Raw genomic sequence first — 17,098 nt, 5'->3', positions numbered from 1 at the left:
TAAACGGAACTGGACCTACAGTTTAAAGTGGAATCCGAACCACTATGGGTATCAAACCCACTCAACTTATGTTACATTCACGAAAAGTTTTAATAATTTAAACTAAATTCTAAGATGTCACATAGGTGTAATTAGTTTCTATCCATTATGCTAGATGGTGGGAGCCTAAAAAACTAGTTGAAAATTCCTTTTTCTACGAAATTGGTACCTACACGCTGAAGTATCAATGAGGACAGCCCGATAATTAGGGTCTCCATGGATAACGTGGCATAGTGGCTGTTGATATTGGAGTGGACCTGGCAAAACAAGGTAAATTGGAGTCTGATGAAAGGACCTCTTGCTAAGTTGAAAGAACTAACGGATTGACACAAAATTCATTACACCATAAAATCTTTTAAAAATTTATCATTTAAATTATTTATTGCACATTAAATTCATGTCAGAACAAAAAATATGAAATATTGAATATCTTGAAATAATTGGATATTGTTTTAAATAAATGGGGCTTTTAAGTTGTATGAATTCCTAAATGTCGTCTAAGATCTCTCTTCATTACAAATGATTTGTTACATGTTGCACACACATAGGGCTTCTCTCCAGTATGATTTATTAAATGATTTTTAAGTTCTCCCTTCCGTACAAATGATTTGTTACATGTTGCACACACATAGGGCTTCTCTCCAGTATGAATTATTAAATGATTTTTAAGATCTCCCTTCCTTGCAAATGATTTGTTACATGTTGAGCACACATAGGGCTTCTCTCCAGTATGAATTATTAAATGATTTTTAAGTTCTACTTTCCGCACAAATGATTTGTTACATGTTGCACACACATAGGGCTTCTCTCCAGTATGAATTATTAAATGATTTTTAAGTTCTACCTTCAACACAAATGATTTGTTACATGTTGCACACACATAGGGCTTTTCTCCAGTATGAATTATTAAATGATTTTTAAGTTCTCCCTTCCGTACAAATGATTTGTTACATGTTGCACACACATAGGGCTTCTCTCCAGTATGAATTATTAAATGATTTTTAAGACCATCTTTCCTTGCAAATGATTTATTACATGTTGAGCACACATAGGGCTTCTCTCCTGTATGAATTAATAAATGCTCTTCAAGATGTTCCTTCTGTGTACATGATTTGTTGCATGTCGAACATACATAGGGCTTCTCTCCTGTATGAATTATTACATGCTTTTCAAGATGTTTCTTCTGTGTAAATGATTTATTGCATGTTGAACATATATAGGGCTTCTCTCCAGTATGAATAATTAAATGTTTTCTAAGATTGTCCTTCTGTGTAAATGATTTGTTGCATGTTGAACATATATAGGGCTTCTCTCCAGTATGAATAATTAAATGTTTTCTAAGATTGTACTTCTGTGTAAATGATTTGTTGCATGTTGAACATATATAGTTCTTCTCTCCAGTATGGATTCTTAAATGATTTTTAAGATATTCCTTCCATGCAAATGATTTGTTACATGTTGAGCACACATGGGGGTTCTCTCCTATATGAATTATTAAATGTTTTCTAAGATTTTCCTTCTGTGTAAATGATTTGTTGCATGTTGAACACACATAGGGCTTCTCTCCAGCATGAATTAATAAATGATTTTTAAGATGTTCCTTCCGTGTAAATGATTTGTTGCAAGTTGAACATTCATAGGGCTTGTCTCCAGTATGATTTCTAAAATGTCTTTGAAGGTGTGACTTCTGATCGAATGATTTCTTGCATGTTGAACACACAAAGTGTTTTTCAACACTATGAATTCTTGAATGTACCTTAAGATAGTTCAACATATTGACTTATTCCATATTGGACACCGATACGGTTTCTCTCGACTATAAAGACTAGAATGTTTTGAAAGAACTTCCTTGCGTGAAAATGATTTGTTACACGTTGAGCACATATAGGGTTTCTCTCCAGTATGAATTCTTAAATGTTTCCTAAGACTTGACTTCACTGTAAATGCATTATTACACACTGAGCATGCAAAGGGTTTCTCTCCAGTATGAATTCTTAAATGTTTTACAAGATATGACTTCAGTGCAAATGCATCATTACACACTGAACATACAAAAGTCTTGTCTCCAGTATGAATTCTTAAATGTTTCCTAAGACTTGACTTCACTATAAATGCATTATTACACACTGAGCATGCAAAGGGTTTCTCTCCAGTATGAATTCTTAAATGTTTTACAAGATATGACTTCAGTGCAAATGCACCATTACACACTGAACATACAAAAGTCTTGTCTCCAGTATGAATTCTTAAATGTTTCCTAAGACTTGACTTCACTGTAAATGCATTATTACACACTGAGCATGCAAAGGGTTTCCAGTATGAATTCTTAAATGTTTTACAAGAAATGACTTCAGTGCAAATGCATCATTACACACTGAACATACAAAAGGCTTGTCTCCAGTATGAGTTCTGGAATGTTTTCCAGGATCCTCTTTGCTCACAACACTATGAGTTTTCCAATGCTTTCTAAGATTTTGTTTCAATGCAAAAGGATTGATACAGGTTGAACACGGAAAGGACTTTCCACCACTATGAACTCTTGTACATTCCGTGAGACATTTTACCTCCTTAAATGATTCCTTGCACATTGAGCATTCAAAAGATTTTGTTCTAGTATGATTTTGCACATGAACCGCAAGTTCACATTTATCATTAAACAAATTACTTTCATCATTCCAAATGGCAAAACCTTTTGAGTTTGAAGATTTTGTAGATTCTCCTTCCTCTGCAGTATCTAGAGTAGTTCCACTATTCTCTGTTGCAGAGCAGAATGTTTTCGCTGGTGTCGAGCTGCAAGAAAGAAATCCTATTGGAAGTGATTTGGGTCTGAAATTTTGAGTTGGTCTCCTTAAAATATAAATGTATATCGTTGTACAAATATTTTTATTGAAAAGCACATATAATCAATGTATACAGGCTGAGTCACCTAAAATTACCACTGGAAAAATCTCGTGAACAACAAATAAATAATGAAAAACTACTTTTGCAGATATAAAGGTATGCAAGGGACTCGTCAAATTAGTAGACACAATATGTATGATTTACAACACAAACTTATGCTTTTTTTAAAAATGGAAACCCCATATTGTTTTAAGAACAATTGTAAGTTGATAAAAAAAATATCCAAGTCCATATATGGAAATCTATAATATTGATGTCGATATTAATATTTGATATGTCGATATTCAATATCGACATTCCATATCCGATTCACTGATATTCGACATGTCAATATAGATATTATCGATATGGGCGCCAAAACGGATACTGAATTTGCAACACTAGCAGCAAAAGACAAGTCTTTGACATTTGCAAGGAATGACTTGTTCTCCATCGCAAGTAACAACCCTCGAAGACACCCCCACCCCGTTCGCCAGCCAACATTCCAAGGTGCCGACAGACCTGAAGCAAGTGCTTTTGTGACTGTACCTTACCCTGCCAGACGTCTGGCTCGGGGACGGGAAAGGCAACATTCGCATATGCCACTGGAACGTCCGATCACTCAACAACAAATTCACATTGAGCGAAATGTGGCTGCAGTCGTCCCTCTCTATATAGCATCCCTAATTTCAATCTGTTTTGAAATGACTGATACCCTAGCAGGTGGCACTGCTATCTTCGTTAGGAACAGCTTTCTTGCCTCTCACTTAGCCTCAGTTAATGAACGTGACCTTGATGGGCTTTGGGCGAGAGTCTCGTGTTCTAAAACAAAAGTGTTATTGTTGGCTATGGATATAGACCTCCTAGTGGTTTGGTTAGAAGAGCATGCAAAATCTTGCAAACGATTATCACAAGCTTACCACCAAGCCAACAATCCATATTCCTAGGAGACATGAACGTAAATCTACTGAAAGATGACCAAGACACAAATACATTATTAGAAACTTTATCAGCTTTAGGACACAAATAACTCATTACTCTGCCTACAAGAATTACGTAGACATCCGAATCGTTTCCTCGAACCCTCACTTGCACACAGTTACACGAACTGTCTGTGAGCACATGAGTGACCATGTTCTCGTTTACACAACACTCAAAATTAATATAACATGCACGCCAAGGAAGCTAATTACTACCCGTAAAATTCATAACATATATGAACCTGATTTTTTCACCTTCGCATCCTCTCTTCTGTTCTACGAAAGTACATCTACTGACTTAACCATGGACGAAAAAGTAAGTCACCTGCAGTCTCTCATTTTCACTGCACCCGAAGAATTTGCTCTCTTGAAAACTCTCACCTTTAGAGAAAGCAGGAAGCCCTGGATTACTCCTCAAATTATTAAATTAGTATCACAGAAGAACCAGTTGTTCAAGAAAGCCGTGGACCCTTCCTGCGACTATATGTAGGAGCAATACAAATCTTTAGGAATCATTGCACAGGCAGGCAAAAGTAAATTACTACAGAGATATGGTGAACCAGACCACTAGCAATAACAGCTGCAAATGGAAGGTTATCAATGAGATCACGGGTAGAAAATCAAAAACAACAATTAATCACTTGCTAGTCGACAATTCAGGTGTAAATATGCTAAGAGAAGACCCCAATTCAACTATTGTCAAGCAAATTGAAGAATTCATATTCTTGCCAACATAATAAACATGTCCTTCAAACGTGGCCAGTTTCCAACAAGCTGGAAGCACTCCATAATAACACCAATCCACAAATCTAGATCTCCTACCTTAGGGTCTAAGTGTAGGCCTATTTCTCTAACCCCTACTTTGAGAAGAGTTTTAGGGAGGGTAATAGACAGGCAATTGACTACCTTCCTGGAAACAAATAATCTTGTCTGAATGACAATTTGAATTCAGAAAGGGTGTGTACTCGGAATTATTGTTACTTAGTTTAGTTAATGAATGATGCGAGCACTGGACCGAAAAAAGAGTCCCCTGGTTGGATTAATTTCCCTGGACGTATGCAAAGCATTAGATACTGATGACCACAAGTTATTACTACAAAAATTAAAGGATAGATTTGGGTGCCATAGCAAAATAATTCTCTAAATAGGAAGTTTTCTCTTGAATAGAAAAATCTCAACGAAAGTAGGATGTTCACTTTCCACCGAGCAGTCAGTGGCCTCTGGCATTCCACAAGGCTCTATAACTAACTCTCTAGCCTTCATAAACCCGAAGGTTCATGGCTGCAGCAACACAGGCCTTCCATCTGTCCTTATCTTGAGCAAGATCTATATACTCTTTTCCATCTCTACTGATTTAATTCAGGTCCATCTCAACGTTGTCCCTCCATCTTCGTCTTGGCCTTCCTACAGGTCTGTTACCATCAGGTTTCCCAACAAGAATCCTGTAAACTCCTCTTTCTTCTCCCATTCGTGCCACATGGCCTGCCCACCTAAGTCTTCTTGAATTAATTATTCTAACAATATCTGGACATGAATACAAATTATGTAGTTCTAAATTATGTAACCTTCTCCACTCACCTGTCTCCTCATCCCTTTTAGGTCCAAAGATTTTCCTATGGATCTTATTTTCAAATACTCTCAATTTATGTTCCTCTTTCAATGTAAGGGACCAAGTTTCACACCCATATAATACTACAGGCGAAATTACTGTTTTGTATATTTTAACTATTAGTTTCTTAGATATTAAACGAAAAGACAAAAGTTTATGAAGAGAGACGTAACATGCATTTCCTGAATTAAGCCTACTTTTTATTTCCTCTTTAATATAATTTTCAATTGTTAATATTACTCCTAAGTATTTGAATTTGGAAACTGGTTCAAACGAGTTATTATCAATAATTAGATTTTGATTATTACCTAACACTTGGTTTCGGTATGTAAGCATATATTTAGTTTTCTCTTTGTTAACTTCCAAACCTATCTCTTTAGCAGTTTTGAAAAATATTTTAGCATTATTTTTAATTGTATTCACATCATCCCCCAGTAAGTCTACATCATCTGCATATGCTAACAACTGTGTCATACCATTTAATTTTAGTCCTTCTTTAGTTTCTTTTACCTTCCTAACAGCATATTCTAAGGCAACATTAAAGAGCAATGGAGATAATGCATCTCCTTGTTTTAACCCATCATGAATTGGAAATTTGTCAGACACATTAATACCCACACGAATTTTACTTTGTTTTATTGGTGCATACTTTTATCATACTAACAAGCTTCTTAAGTATTCCAAACTCTACTAATATATTATATAATTTATCTCTTTTGACCAAATCATATGCTTTTTTGAAATCAATGAATAGCTGATGGACATTTTGATTATATTCCCACTTTTTTTCAAGAGTCTGTCTGATGTGAAAAATTTGATCTGTAGTTGATCTGTTACGTTTAAATACACATTGATAATCACCTATAATTTCATTAGCATATGGGGTTAGTCTTGTTAAAAGAATGTTAGACAATATATTGCATGTTGTTAAGAGTAGAGAAATTCCACGGTAATTATTGCAGTTCATTTTATCACCTTTTTTAAACACAGAAACAATTATGGATTCTTTCCACTGTTGAGGGATTTCTTCTTTATTCCATATTAAACAAATTAATTTATGAATTTGACATATTAATGAATTTCCACCATATTTAATTAACTCAACTGGTATTAAATCAATGCCAGGTGCTTTGTTATTCTTTAGCCTTTTAATAGGATCTTTAACTTCAGTCAAATTAGGTTCTGGAACTAAAGGTTCTGCTGTATGGCCTTCATTTACTTCTGATTTATCTCCTACATGGACATTTAAAAGGTCATTAAAGTAGTTCTTCCATCCATTTAGAATATCGCTTGGGTCAGCTAGAAAATCACAGTCCTTATCTTTTATCAAGTTTACTTTAGGTTGCCACCCCTTTCTAAATTCATTTACACCTTGATATAAATCTCCGATATCTTTATTTTTGCTGTTTGTTTCAATTTTGTTAATTTTGCTTTTCAAGTAATCTCTCTTTTTTTACTTCTAAACGTGGGGTTAACTTCGCACTTTATTCTATTATAATTGCTTAGATTTGTATCATCAGAGTTATTTAACCACCTAAGTCTAGCCTGATTTCTTATTTCTATTAGATTATGACATTCAATATCAAAATATGGCTTACTTTTTCTTGGTTTATGGTATCCTATACTTTCTTTAGCTGCTGATTCTATTGCATTACATATGTGTTCCCAATTCTTATTTACGTCTGTCTCATTTATATTTTCATCACCATTTAAATCCTGCAAAATATCAAATCTATTTGACAGTTTAATTTGGTAATCCTTCTTAATTCTTTCATCAGCAAACTTTCCTGTATCAAATTTTAGAACTTTTAGATTTTGTTTCTTATGATTTATCACTGCGAGTCTTTCTCTTAATGTAGCAATTATTAAATAATGGTCACTGGCACAGTCAGCACCTCTATGTGTACGAACGTCAATGATACTAGTATGCCTTCTCTTATCAATGAGAATATGATCTATCTGATTATGAGTTTTACCGTCTTGGGAAGACCAGGTATATTTATGGATATATTTATGTTTAAAAGTGGTACTTTTCACAATTAAATTCTTTGAGGTTGCAAAAGTAATCAATCTTATACCATTATCATTACTTAATTCATGAAGACTTTCTTTACCAATCGTGGGTTTAAATGTTTCTTCTTTGCCAATCTGTGCATTACAGTCACCTAACAGAATTTTCATATCATACTGAGAAAATTTATCAAAGACCTGTGCTAACTCTGTATAAATGTCATCTTTAGTATTATCATCTTTATCTTCCGTTGGTGCATGTATGTTTATTAAAATAATTTTACACCACCTACCCTGTAAAACTGCATATGATATCCTATCATTAATAAATTCTACTGTTTTAAGAGCTGAGATAATTATATTATTTATGAAAAAGCCTGTTCCAACATTTTGATTTTCAGTACCACCATAGAAAAAAGTATAATTTTTAGATTTACAATTCCCTTCTCCTGGCCACCTAACTTCCTGGACAGCTACTACATCTAATTTATACTTAACTATCTCATTAACTGTACACTGAAATGCCCCTGGCCGGTAAAGACTCAGAACATTCCAGGTGCCTAATTTAATATCCTTATTCCTAATGTAGATCTTATCCTTAGTCCAGGGACCTCCCAAAGTAGTCCCCACCCGGAGATGCGAATGGGGGACTATTTTACCTTGGGAACATCCATGGCCTTATATTGCTGTTTCTTGACATGTCTTTTTACAGTGCAGAGTTGTCAGCTCTACGCCTAACCCCCAATATGAATGGAGGAACTACTACACAAGACAAACACAAACACATTAGACAGCACAACTACTACACAAGACATACACAAACACATCAAAACTATAACACAATATAAACACAAACACACCACAACTACTACACAATATAAACACAAACACACTACACACCACAACTACTACACAAGACAAACATAAACAAATTAGACAGCACAACTACTACACAAAACAGACACACGTACTTGACAGCACGACTACAACACAAGACAAGCTCTATACCTGGCCATAATTATTCAGCCTATTTATTGACAATATCACACTAATAAATTGAGATGTATCGATTACTCTGTATGCAGATGATGATTGCCTTCTAGTCCATGTTGGAGAAACATACCAGGATGTAAAGGAGCAAATGGAAAACTCATTCCCCAAAGTACTAAATTGGTATAACAACAAGAACCTGAAGCTTAATGTTGCAAAGACAAATGCCATGGTAAGGGAATCCCAGCTAACACAACAGTTATTAACCTTAATGACACCAGAGTACCTTTGAGCAATCATTTAAAGTATCTTGAATCATTATCGACCCACAGCTAAATTTTAACCTCCAAATAAATAACTATATTCGTAAAATCTATCACCATATTTATATATATCGAAAACTTCATAAATATCTGAATAGAAATCTTAGTAGACATTTATACCTTCTCTTTATTCCTTCCGTATTTGAATAAGGTGCTAGTCTTATTTTTGGCGGTAACATAACTCATCTGAAGAAACTTGAATCTATCCAAAACAATTGCTCAAGAACCATTCACATGCACCCCCAACAAAATAATTCCCAACAATTGGACAAGTTTTACAACATATCCACAGTAACTTCGAGAATACATTGCATCTACCTGAATAAGGTATTCCATAGTATTCATAACAAATCATCTCAATTGCATAATAGGTTTAAGCTCCACTCTGAGTTCAGCACCCGAAACGCAAGATCTTCCTTACATACAGACCTAGTAATACCCAAACCTAACAAAAGCAGATTTGGTCAGAAGTCCTTCTCGTAACCTAGCAGCGGTATCCTGGAATTCACTAGCGACAAAGGTCAAACTCAGTACCAGCAAAGCTCAGTTCTGTCATGCCTATAAATTATAACTCACAGTAATATTATTTTCAGTGCTTAATCCCCCCTACATATGATTTATATTTTGATCCCTATCCTTTTCAAACAGTAATTCCATACACACTCATATCCAAACCCAGACACCTTCTTTTTTTAAATAATACTCAAACTTTCCCTATTTCATTGTTACTATGTAACACTCTACATGCTCATGTAAATTAATGTCATCTTCCTTAGATGTAGCATTTGTATATATATTTCTTTTTACAACATAGGGCTTCAAGTCATTATTTGTATTAATATTGTTCTAAATGAAATGTTGTATGGCTTAATTATAACCCTATTGAGATAATAAATAATAATATCGATATTATCGACATTGATATTATTTATATCGACTCATTGGTATTTTAAAAATATCGACTCTACATCGATATATCACATAGCCCTACTTCTGAGATGTTTGTTTCAAGCATCAACTTCAGTTTACAATAACTTGAGAACTAATTGACGTATTACAATGTAACAAATGCCATTTTAATGATTTTTTTCCCTACTTTCAATTGCACTAAAAGAATATGTGGTTTCCATTAAAAAAACGAAAATCGTACTTCCTTACGTATTTGAACGTATTGTGTCTACTAATTTGATGAGCCTCTCGCATACTTTTATATCTGCGAAAGTAGTTTTCCAAAATTCATTTTTGTTCACGAAATATTTGCTGTGGCAATCTTAGGTGACTCACCCATATACCAGTAATAACCTGGAAGAAGATATGCATTATTAAAGACAACTTAGGACAGGATGTATCAGAGAAAGTGCACTACTACCTAGAGTTGTAAGTGTTTGGGAAAAAACTGTTTCTTATCTATGAAATTACATTACTTTACTACACTTTCTTGTTCCACAGCTTTCATTTATCTCTCTACTATGAAAAACACTCATATCTAAATTTAAAGAACAACTTTCAACTTGGAATTCACAGCTAGACATGAGCAGTAGTTGCAAAAATTCTGGCTTCTTTGAATGCAAGGTTTTAACCAAGTGTTAACTTCATATTTCAGTAGGCTTATCAAATATATCTACATAGTATATACACACCCACATAACTTATAGTTTTGTATATATTTTGTAAATAAAATCTAATAATATATAAATATAATTTTCAATGTTTATATCTGGCATACGAATATGTGCATAGAGCAAAAAGAAAAGAAGACAAAGAAACTATTGATACATCTTTTAACACACTTATCAATTGTCCCCTCAGTAATACCTTTTTTTGTATTCTTTTTTGTATTTTGTGTATTCTGGCTTTCAAGTGTATCATGTATAATTTGATGTAAAAGCTGCTAAATCTGCAAATGAAGCAAACCTTGATTAGTGGTTCTCAACCATTATGAGGCCAAAGAGTGGTAAATTCATTTTATAAAGTTAATGCCATGCTCTTACTGCTTTGTATGTCAATATGCACCCTTCAAATTAAATATTAATAAAATAAATTATGCCACATGGTATTTGTCTAGGCTTGTTGACAAATATAAAACTACCGGGTCACAGCCTGGCAGTTGGGAAAAAGTGCCCTAGTACACCATGGCCCTAAAACTGAGGCAGAAACTGAAATACATTCGCCAAAAATAAAGTACATTATTATTATTTAATCTGGTTCTGACAGTAAAATCTTGTTTAAGTGCACTTTATGCTTAGATATTCTCATTCTGGTTGGACCTACAGCTTAAAATGTGATTTGAGCCCTTGTTCTCTTGTGAGCTTTTTGTACAAAAAGTTACAAACGTTCTAAGTCTTGGTTGTGTGACTTTTCGAACACCCTGCAGAAAAAATGGCCAATATGTGTTTTTGTCTGCCAAAATTTCCGGGTCTTTTTCTTCAGAAAAGCTGACTTTTTATCGAAAAAAATCTATAGGATATTCAGTATTATGTCTACATGCTATTAAAAAAAATATGTAAACGCGTTGATACCAGTGGAAAGATTCATTGATAGTGTCTAGTCTCAATTTAGTTATGTTAGGACTCAAATTCTGTGATCTAGTAACTCGTAATTCGTAACTCGCAAACATTGCACAAAGCGATTGCCCTGTACATAGGTTATTATTTGACCAAGCTAGTCATGCATATGCACAAGGCCAGGAGAATGTTCCTGGAGTTGAATTGGATTGAATTGAATTGAAAAGTCTTTTTATTTACTACAGAGCGAGATTCAGCCTTGGGCTCACCTGCCTCACCCACCAAGCATGGTTGGTTGTATTGAGGGCATAGTTGCAGTCAGGGTTGGCAAAATTTGTTGTTCTTTATTTTTGGTAAAAAAAAACAGTTTTCTTGTTTTAGACATTTTTTTAAACATTTTAAACACTGTTTTAATAAAGATCCGAAAAAGCACGTTTTAAACAAATAAAACATCTAAAACATAATTCCAAGAAGACTTATTTTCTAAGAAAAATGATTAATAAGGAATCTGTTAATAATGCCAAGGAAGGACTATGTTCCTAGTTATGAAGTAAACGTTTGACTAACTTCTTAAAATACTTATTTCTGTTAATCTTAAATCTCACATGAAGGCTATTCAAGAATCTTCAACTAATGCAGTTACCAGGCGCAATTCTATTCACATGGTAGCTACTCTCACAGGACTTCTCTGTTTTCTGAAATACATTTCTTTGTGAATGCAACAAAATATTGAGATTAACAACTATGTCCAGTGTATTAAGTGAGGAACAAATCTGTTTAATCCATATAATATTCAATTTAAAAAATGTTTGAAACACTTGTACAACAAATGTAGTCAAGTGCTTTAAATAGAAAACATGAGTATTTCTCAATGCATGTTGCTTTCTTAACTGGATATATATATTTTTTCAGCCACTGAACAGATTTCTGTGCACAGTAAACAAAATAACACTGAATGAAAACAAAGACAAATTTAACAAAACCTGCACAGACTATCAAACATCGAGTATCAAAGTGTTTTTTGAACAAGTCTAAAAAAACATGTTGAAAGCACTTTGTCTTTATCGTTTTAAACATTTGTGAAACACAAAGCTGTGTTTATTAAATGCTTAAAGGAAGTTGATGTAAAAAAATTTGTGTCAAACATGCCAACCCTCATTGCAGTGTGCTTGCTCCTGGTAGTGAAGAATATGAATTTGTTGTGTCCATCTGCATATTTGTGTGTGTGTGTGAGAGAGAGAGAATTTCTTGTTATTATCAAACGAGTAGACAAGGCCTTCGATATACATAAATCTAGTCCAGGAATGTTCTTTTCATATCCAAAGTACGTGTGAAAAATATCAGGATAATTTCCAGATTAAGTGCAGTTGTAGTCCAGATATATCCTTGCACAAAATTAAATAGAAACATGCAGATAATGTCCCAATCACGGGAAGCAATTGACATTGATATCCGAAATGTGTCCAAAAGTCATGCATACAATGTCCAAAGCATATCCAACAATGGCACACAGAAAGTCTAAAAATGATCCACAGAATCCCTAAAACAAGCAGAAACCATCCATAGAATGTCCAAACATGACCTTCCTGGATATCGCTTAGTTGGACTTATGGATATTCAGAGGATATTCAATGGATGTCTACTGTACATTCCTGGATAACTAGAATTTTGGCACAAATATCCTGAAGATATACATTAGATATCTTCTGGATATTTGCATGCTGCATGGGGAGCAGAATTTGATGGTTTTGGGGTTTTGATGATTAAGCGTGTTAAGTGAAAAAGTGCAATTTTAAGGCAATAATTCCTTAGCTGGCAACAATAGCAGGCCGAAATTTTGTCAACAGATGCAGGCATTGGAAGGTGTTCATTGTTTATTTTTATATTGGGCTCTGCAATGGGATGAAAGGATGCAATTAGGTTAACCTTTAGGAGGTAATCAGGATAAAAGAAGTATCTGACAACATGTTACTTATGTCCCCACATTTTGGAAAAAAAATTCAAAATTAGGAAATTGGGTACATGCTCCCGTTGCCTAATTGACACAAACAAGAAATAACGAAGAAATAACGATCCCGTCTCATAGTAGGAACATGTAAATACAATTCACTAAAGTTGACCAACACTTAAATAAAAAGAAGAGAATGAGAGAAGAACAGCATTGTGGTTGGAATAAAGTTTCCTAAATTTCTGCATATCTTTGCATTTGGATTAAAAGGAATATACAGTCTAGTAGACACATCATATTTCGATTTCATGGGCATGTTCCAAAAGTTGCATGAGTTTAACACGTGAAGGAGTTATGACAACTGGCCATTCCATAAGTGCTTTCCCATATTTCAGATGAGAAAGAACTTCAAAAAACATACGAGCTCTGAGGCAAGTTAGTTTTGTTAAAATCGTCTGCTTGTTGCAGAAAGGCAGGAAAACATGTGCTGAACCAAACAAACACAGACCAAAAGCCTCTGCAAGCTGCAGAAAGTGCTGGGCTGTTAGGATGATGAGCATGGGTGAAATGTGTGATGTATAAGTGTGTAATTAGAAAGAAAAGTAAATTATTCAGTATGCTAGTTCTTTCAGCAAGTATCACAATTTTTATTTTACTTCTTCTCTTTCTTGTAGAAAGAGATGGTAGATTACCAAAGATAGATGCCAAAGCAGGAAATTTTGTGGCAAAATGCACATAGCACAGGCATTGTTTATCTAATTCTTCAAATCTCGTAGGAAAATTGCCAACAGCATGCACAATAAACAACAATAATTTTTGATGATTTTCGTAGGTAGTATTGTAGACACGCATAGCAGGTTCTTGGCCAGAGCAAAGCATCTGAAACTTGTGGACAGGAGCTAGTGAAATTCGCACAAATATTCAAGTAAAGAATGAAAATTTATGATTTCTTTAAAAAGCATGAATTTACGAGGTGCTTGAAATCTGGGTGTACAAAGGTGTGCAGTTTATATATTATTTGTATAGTGGCATGGCCATTTGCATGATTTTTTTAGGGAGGGGCAAATAAGGCATATTTCCCTTCCCCACATAATAGTGTAGCCTCTTGAAAAAAACACTTTTTCAGACTGAAAATATAAGGTTCCTGCAACACCCTTCCAAATATTAACAAAATTACTGTGGCTGACACTAAATGTAATATGTGTAATACATCAATTTCCCAGGTCGGGGGGGGGGGGGTGGGAGTTGCTAATATTGCAGCCTTCCCATTGTCTGCCATTCTTAAATATTCCAAACAAAACCCACATTCACCAGGTTCAGGAGGCCACTAACATTTAGATTTGTGTGTTTGGTTGTGACTTTTGGAATGTACCTCAGAAGAAGTATTTTAGCTGGAATGTGGCAACAAAACAGAGTTGCCAGGTGCACTGAATTTTTAAATTAAGTCACATTTTCATGCAAAATTATGAATTGTGACTTTCTTGTAAATATATGGTAAATATTTAGGCACATGCTGCTAGCATCTATTGACAAAATTTTGCCCTGTGTATAATAAGTTATCCTCCACATGCAGAACACATCACAAGGAGTTGACAATGATGTCATGACATGATAAATAGTATAACAAAAAAAATATATTAAAAATAATAAAAAAGTGTTTTAAACATGTTTTTTCAGTCTGGTTTAAAACATATTTTGATACTCGATATTTGAAAGTTTGTGGTTATTTGCATTTTTATAACTTCAACTTTTCATTCAATCCATGTCATTTTGTTTATTGTGTATCTATATCTGTTCAATGGCTGAAAATGTACATTGAATTAACAAAGAAACACATCATGATGAATACCCGTCGGCGACGTTCAAAACACCTGGCTGTTTTTCTACAAGTGTTTAAAACATTTTTAAAATTGAATACTATGTGGATGAATCAGTTTTGTTTCTCACTTAACACATAGTTGTTAATGTTAATATTTAGTTGCATTAAAATGTTGTATTAAAAAAACAGTAGCTACCATGTGGACTGAAGACAAAAGACAAGATACCTGAAAGTGTGGGGCGTTACCCACACACTCCCTATACGACTCCATGGCATGGTGCTATGCACAGGGGAGCACTTTACATTTGTATGATCAAAGTATTATGGTACTCCGTTTTATCAATGTGAAAATACTTCATGCACTCACCTTTCTGTCTCTGCAGACATTCATCTTCAATTGTGAGTTCACTCTTTACAACTTCTTTACATCTTCAAGCTCTACATTAACATTGACACTGTCATCAATTGTGCATGCAAGAGCACCAAACTGTGCAATCGCATCCAAATCTTTAATATCCTCCTGTAAAAATTCATTCATCCCAGCACCAGACTTCAAGTATATGTGAAAGGCAACATCCCCTGGCTCTTTGACTTTCATTTGTTCCAACTTTGGTTCAGATTTAATAACTGATGATGAAGATGCTTGCTGCCAAGTGTTTTTGGTTGACTCTTCATTTGGTTCACTCTTGATTGAACAACTCATGAGGTCAGGTTCTTCCTTCAGTAGGTTGGGCAGAGAGCCATCCTGAAACTTCATCTGTGTTGATGAGGGTGAGGCACTTGCAATCTGAAAAGACATTTTACACACGAACATAAGATTGTGCTCAAACAGAAGACAAAAGACAAGATACCTGTGAGTGTGTAACAAGTAAAAAGGGAAAGGGAAACACTCACGACACACTGGAAAAATTCAAATTGCCGCAGCTGCATCTCCAGTGGTAGAAAAAGATGCTGTGTAAAGTTGTAAAGTGATGGTTAGGGAGGGTTTTGCGGTGGTGATGGGTTAACTGGGAAAGTTACTGGGTGGTCTTTTTCAGGCCAGGGGTTGGTTGTATTCATGGCTGATATGCAGGCAATCTCCCATCTTTTTCGTACCGAGGTGTTAGCAGATTGGGGTAAGGAGTGGGTGATCTCTACTAAGAAGCAATCAATCAAAGGAATATTTTGATGGTTGGTAGTGAAGGAAATGATTTAATCCAGGTTGTGGTTGGAGGAGGAGTTGTTGTTGATCCTGCGGTAGATGCTGATGACCCCCCCCCCCCCAAGATGTTGCAGGTGAAGATATAGATAAAACTGCTCAACTTTTTGTTTGTATGTGTCTCTTGGTTTTTAGGCCTGTTCCTGGGGGTTTTGAGGGCTGATTCAGAAAATTGCATCTGATAGATTGCACCAGTTCCAATTTCATAGATACAGATATGATACGATATATAGGAATGCATAAAATTTTAGTCCATTCTTTAAAAAATATCTGCAAAATAGGGATATCATATCAAGCTTTGCTAATTGATTAGGCAATTTATGTATTTAAATTAGCCAATTTTTTTTTATAATTGACTTTTGTTTCACAACTATTCCCACTCATATCATTTCATTTCTGCAGATCAAACTCAATCGAGGATATGGCTACTTCAAGATGGAGCTGCTTGAATCATCACGACATATTTTGCTATATTTGTGGGGAGTACACACTGAAAGCAATTAGGAAACCTATTTCTGAGTTTTCAAAAATATCATATGTAGCTAATTTTGGTGTGAAGCTTGGAGATCAGGATAAGCCATGGGCTGCTGAAACTGTATGAAAATCTTGTACAGAAGAGCATTTGTGCCAATGGAAAAATTGAAAGATAAGCTTCCTGAAATTTGGAGTACCAATGGTTTTGAGGGAATCAAAAAAAGCATTTCAAAGACTTATTTTTGTACTGCTATCACAGGCATCAATCGACATAATCGTGACAAGTGGTCTTACCCTGAGCTACCTTCAGCCAGGAGACCTCTT

General features: G+C 34.8%; 2 protein-coding genes across 4 annotated transcripts in view; both read right to left on the bottom strand.

Annotated features, from left to right (window-relative positions):
• Positions 1–333: 333 nt before the first annotated feature.
• Positions 334–1,949, bottom strand: LOC145981356 (uncharacterized). Its single transcript, XM_083114586.1, has one exon. It carries the CDS (start codon positions 1,811–1,813, stop codon positions 509–511), a length of 1,305 nt encoding a protein of 434 aa, XP_082970712.1. The 5' UTR covers positions 1,814–1,949; the 3' UTR covers positions 334–508.
• Positions 1,950–2,260: 311 nt separating this feature from the next.
• The window catches only part of LOC145981357 (uncharacterized), a 34,913-nt gene continuing 20,075 nt past the window's right edge, over positions 2,261–17,098 (bottom strand). For 2 of the 3 annotated variants that reach the window (XM_083114587.1, XM_083114588.1), the window contains exons 2-3: positions 15,470–15,889; positions 2,261–2,829 (exon numbers count right to left, since the gene is read on the bottom strand). In XM_083114587.1, coding sequence (XP_082970713.1) covers positions 2,310–2,829; positions 15,470–15,489 — 540 coding nt within the window. In that variant the 5' untranslated portion in view covers positions 15,490–15,889 and the 3' untranslated portion in view covers positions 2,261–2,309. Of the gene's footprint in view, positions 2,830–10,078; positions 10,134–15,469; positions 15,890–17,098 lie in introns of those variants that run through there. The other variant, XM_083114589.1, reaches the window with a different exon arrangement.

The sequence above is a fragment of the Lepisma saccharinum genome, chromosome 29 (assembly GCF_977018435.1).
Source record: "Lepisma saccharinum chromosome 29, izLepSacc3.1, whole genome shotgun sequence".
Taxonomy (NCBI): Eukaryota; Metazoa; Arthropoda; class Insecta; order Zygentoma; family Lepismatidae; genus Lepisma; species Lepisma saccharinum.
Note: the sequence above shows the minus strand (reverse complement) of the source record. Positions and strands in the feature narration are given on the sequence as shown.

What these genes read in the sequence shown, in the direction of transcription:
- LOC145981356 (XM_083114586.1), bottom strand. Translation starts at nt 1,813, where the DNA reads ATGTTGAACTATCTTAAGGTACATTCAAGAATTCATAGTGTTGAAAAA.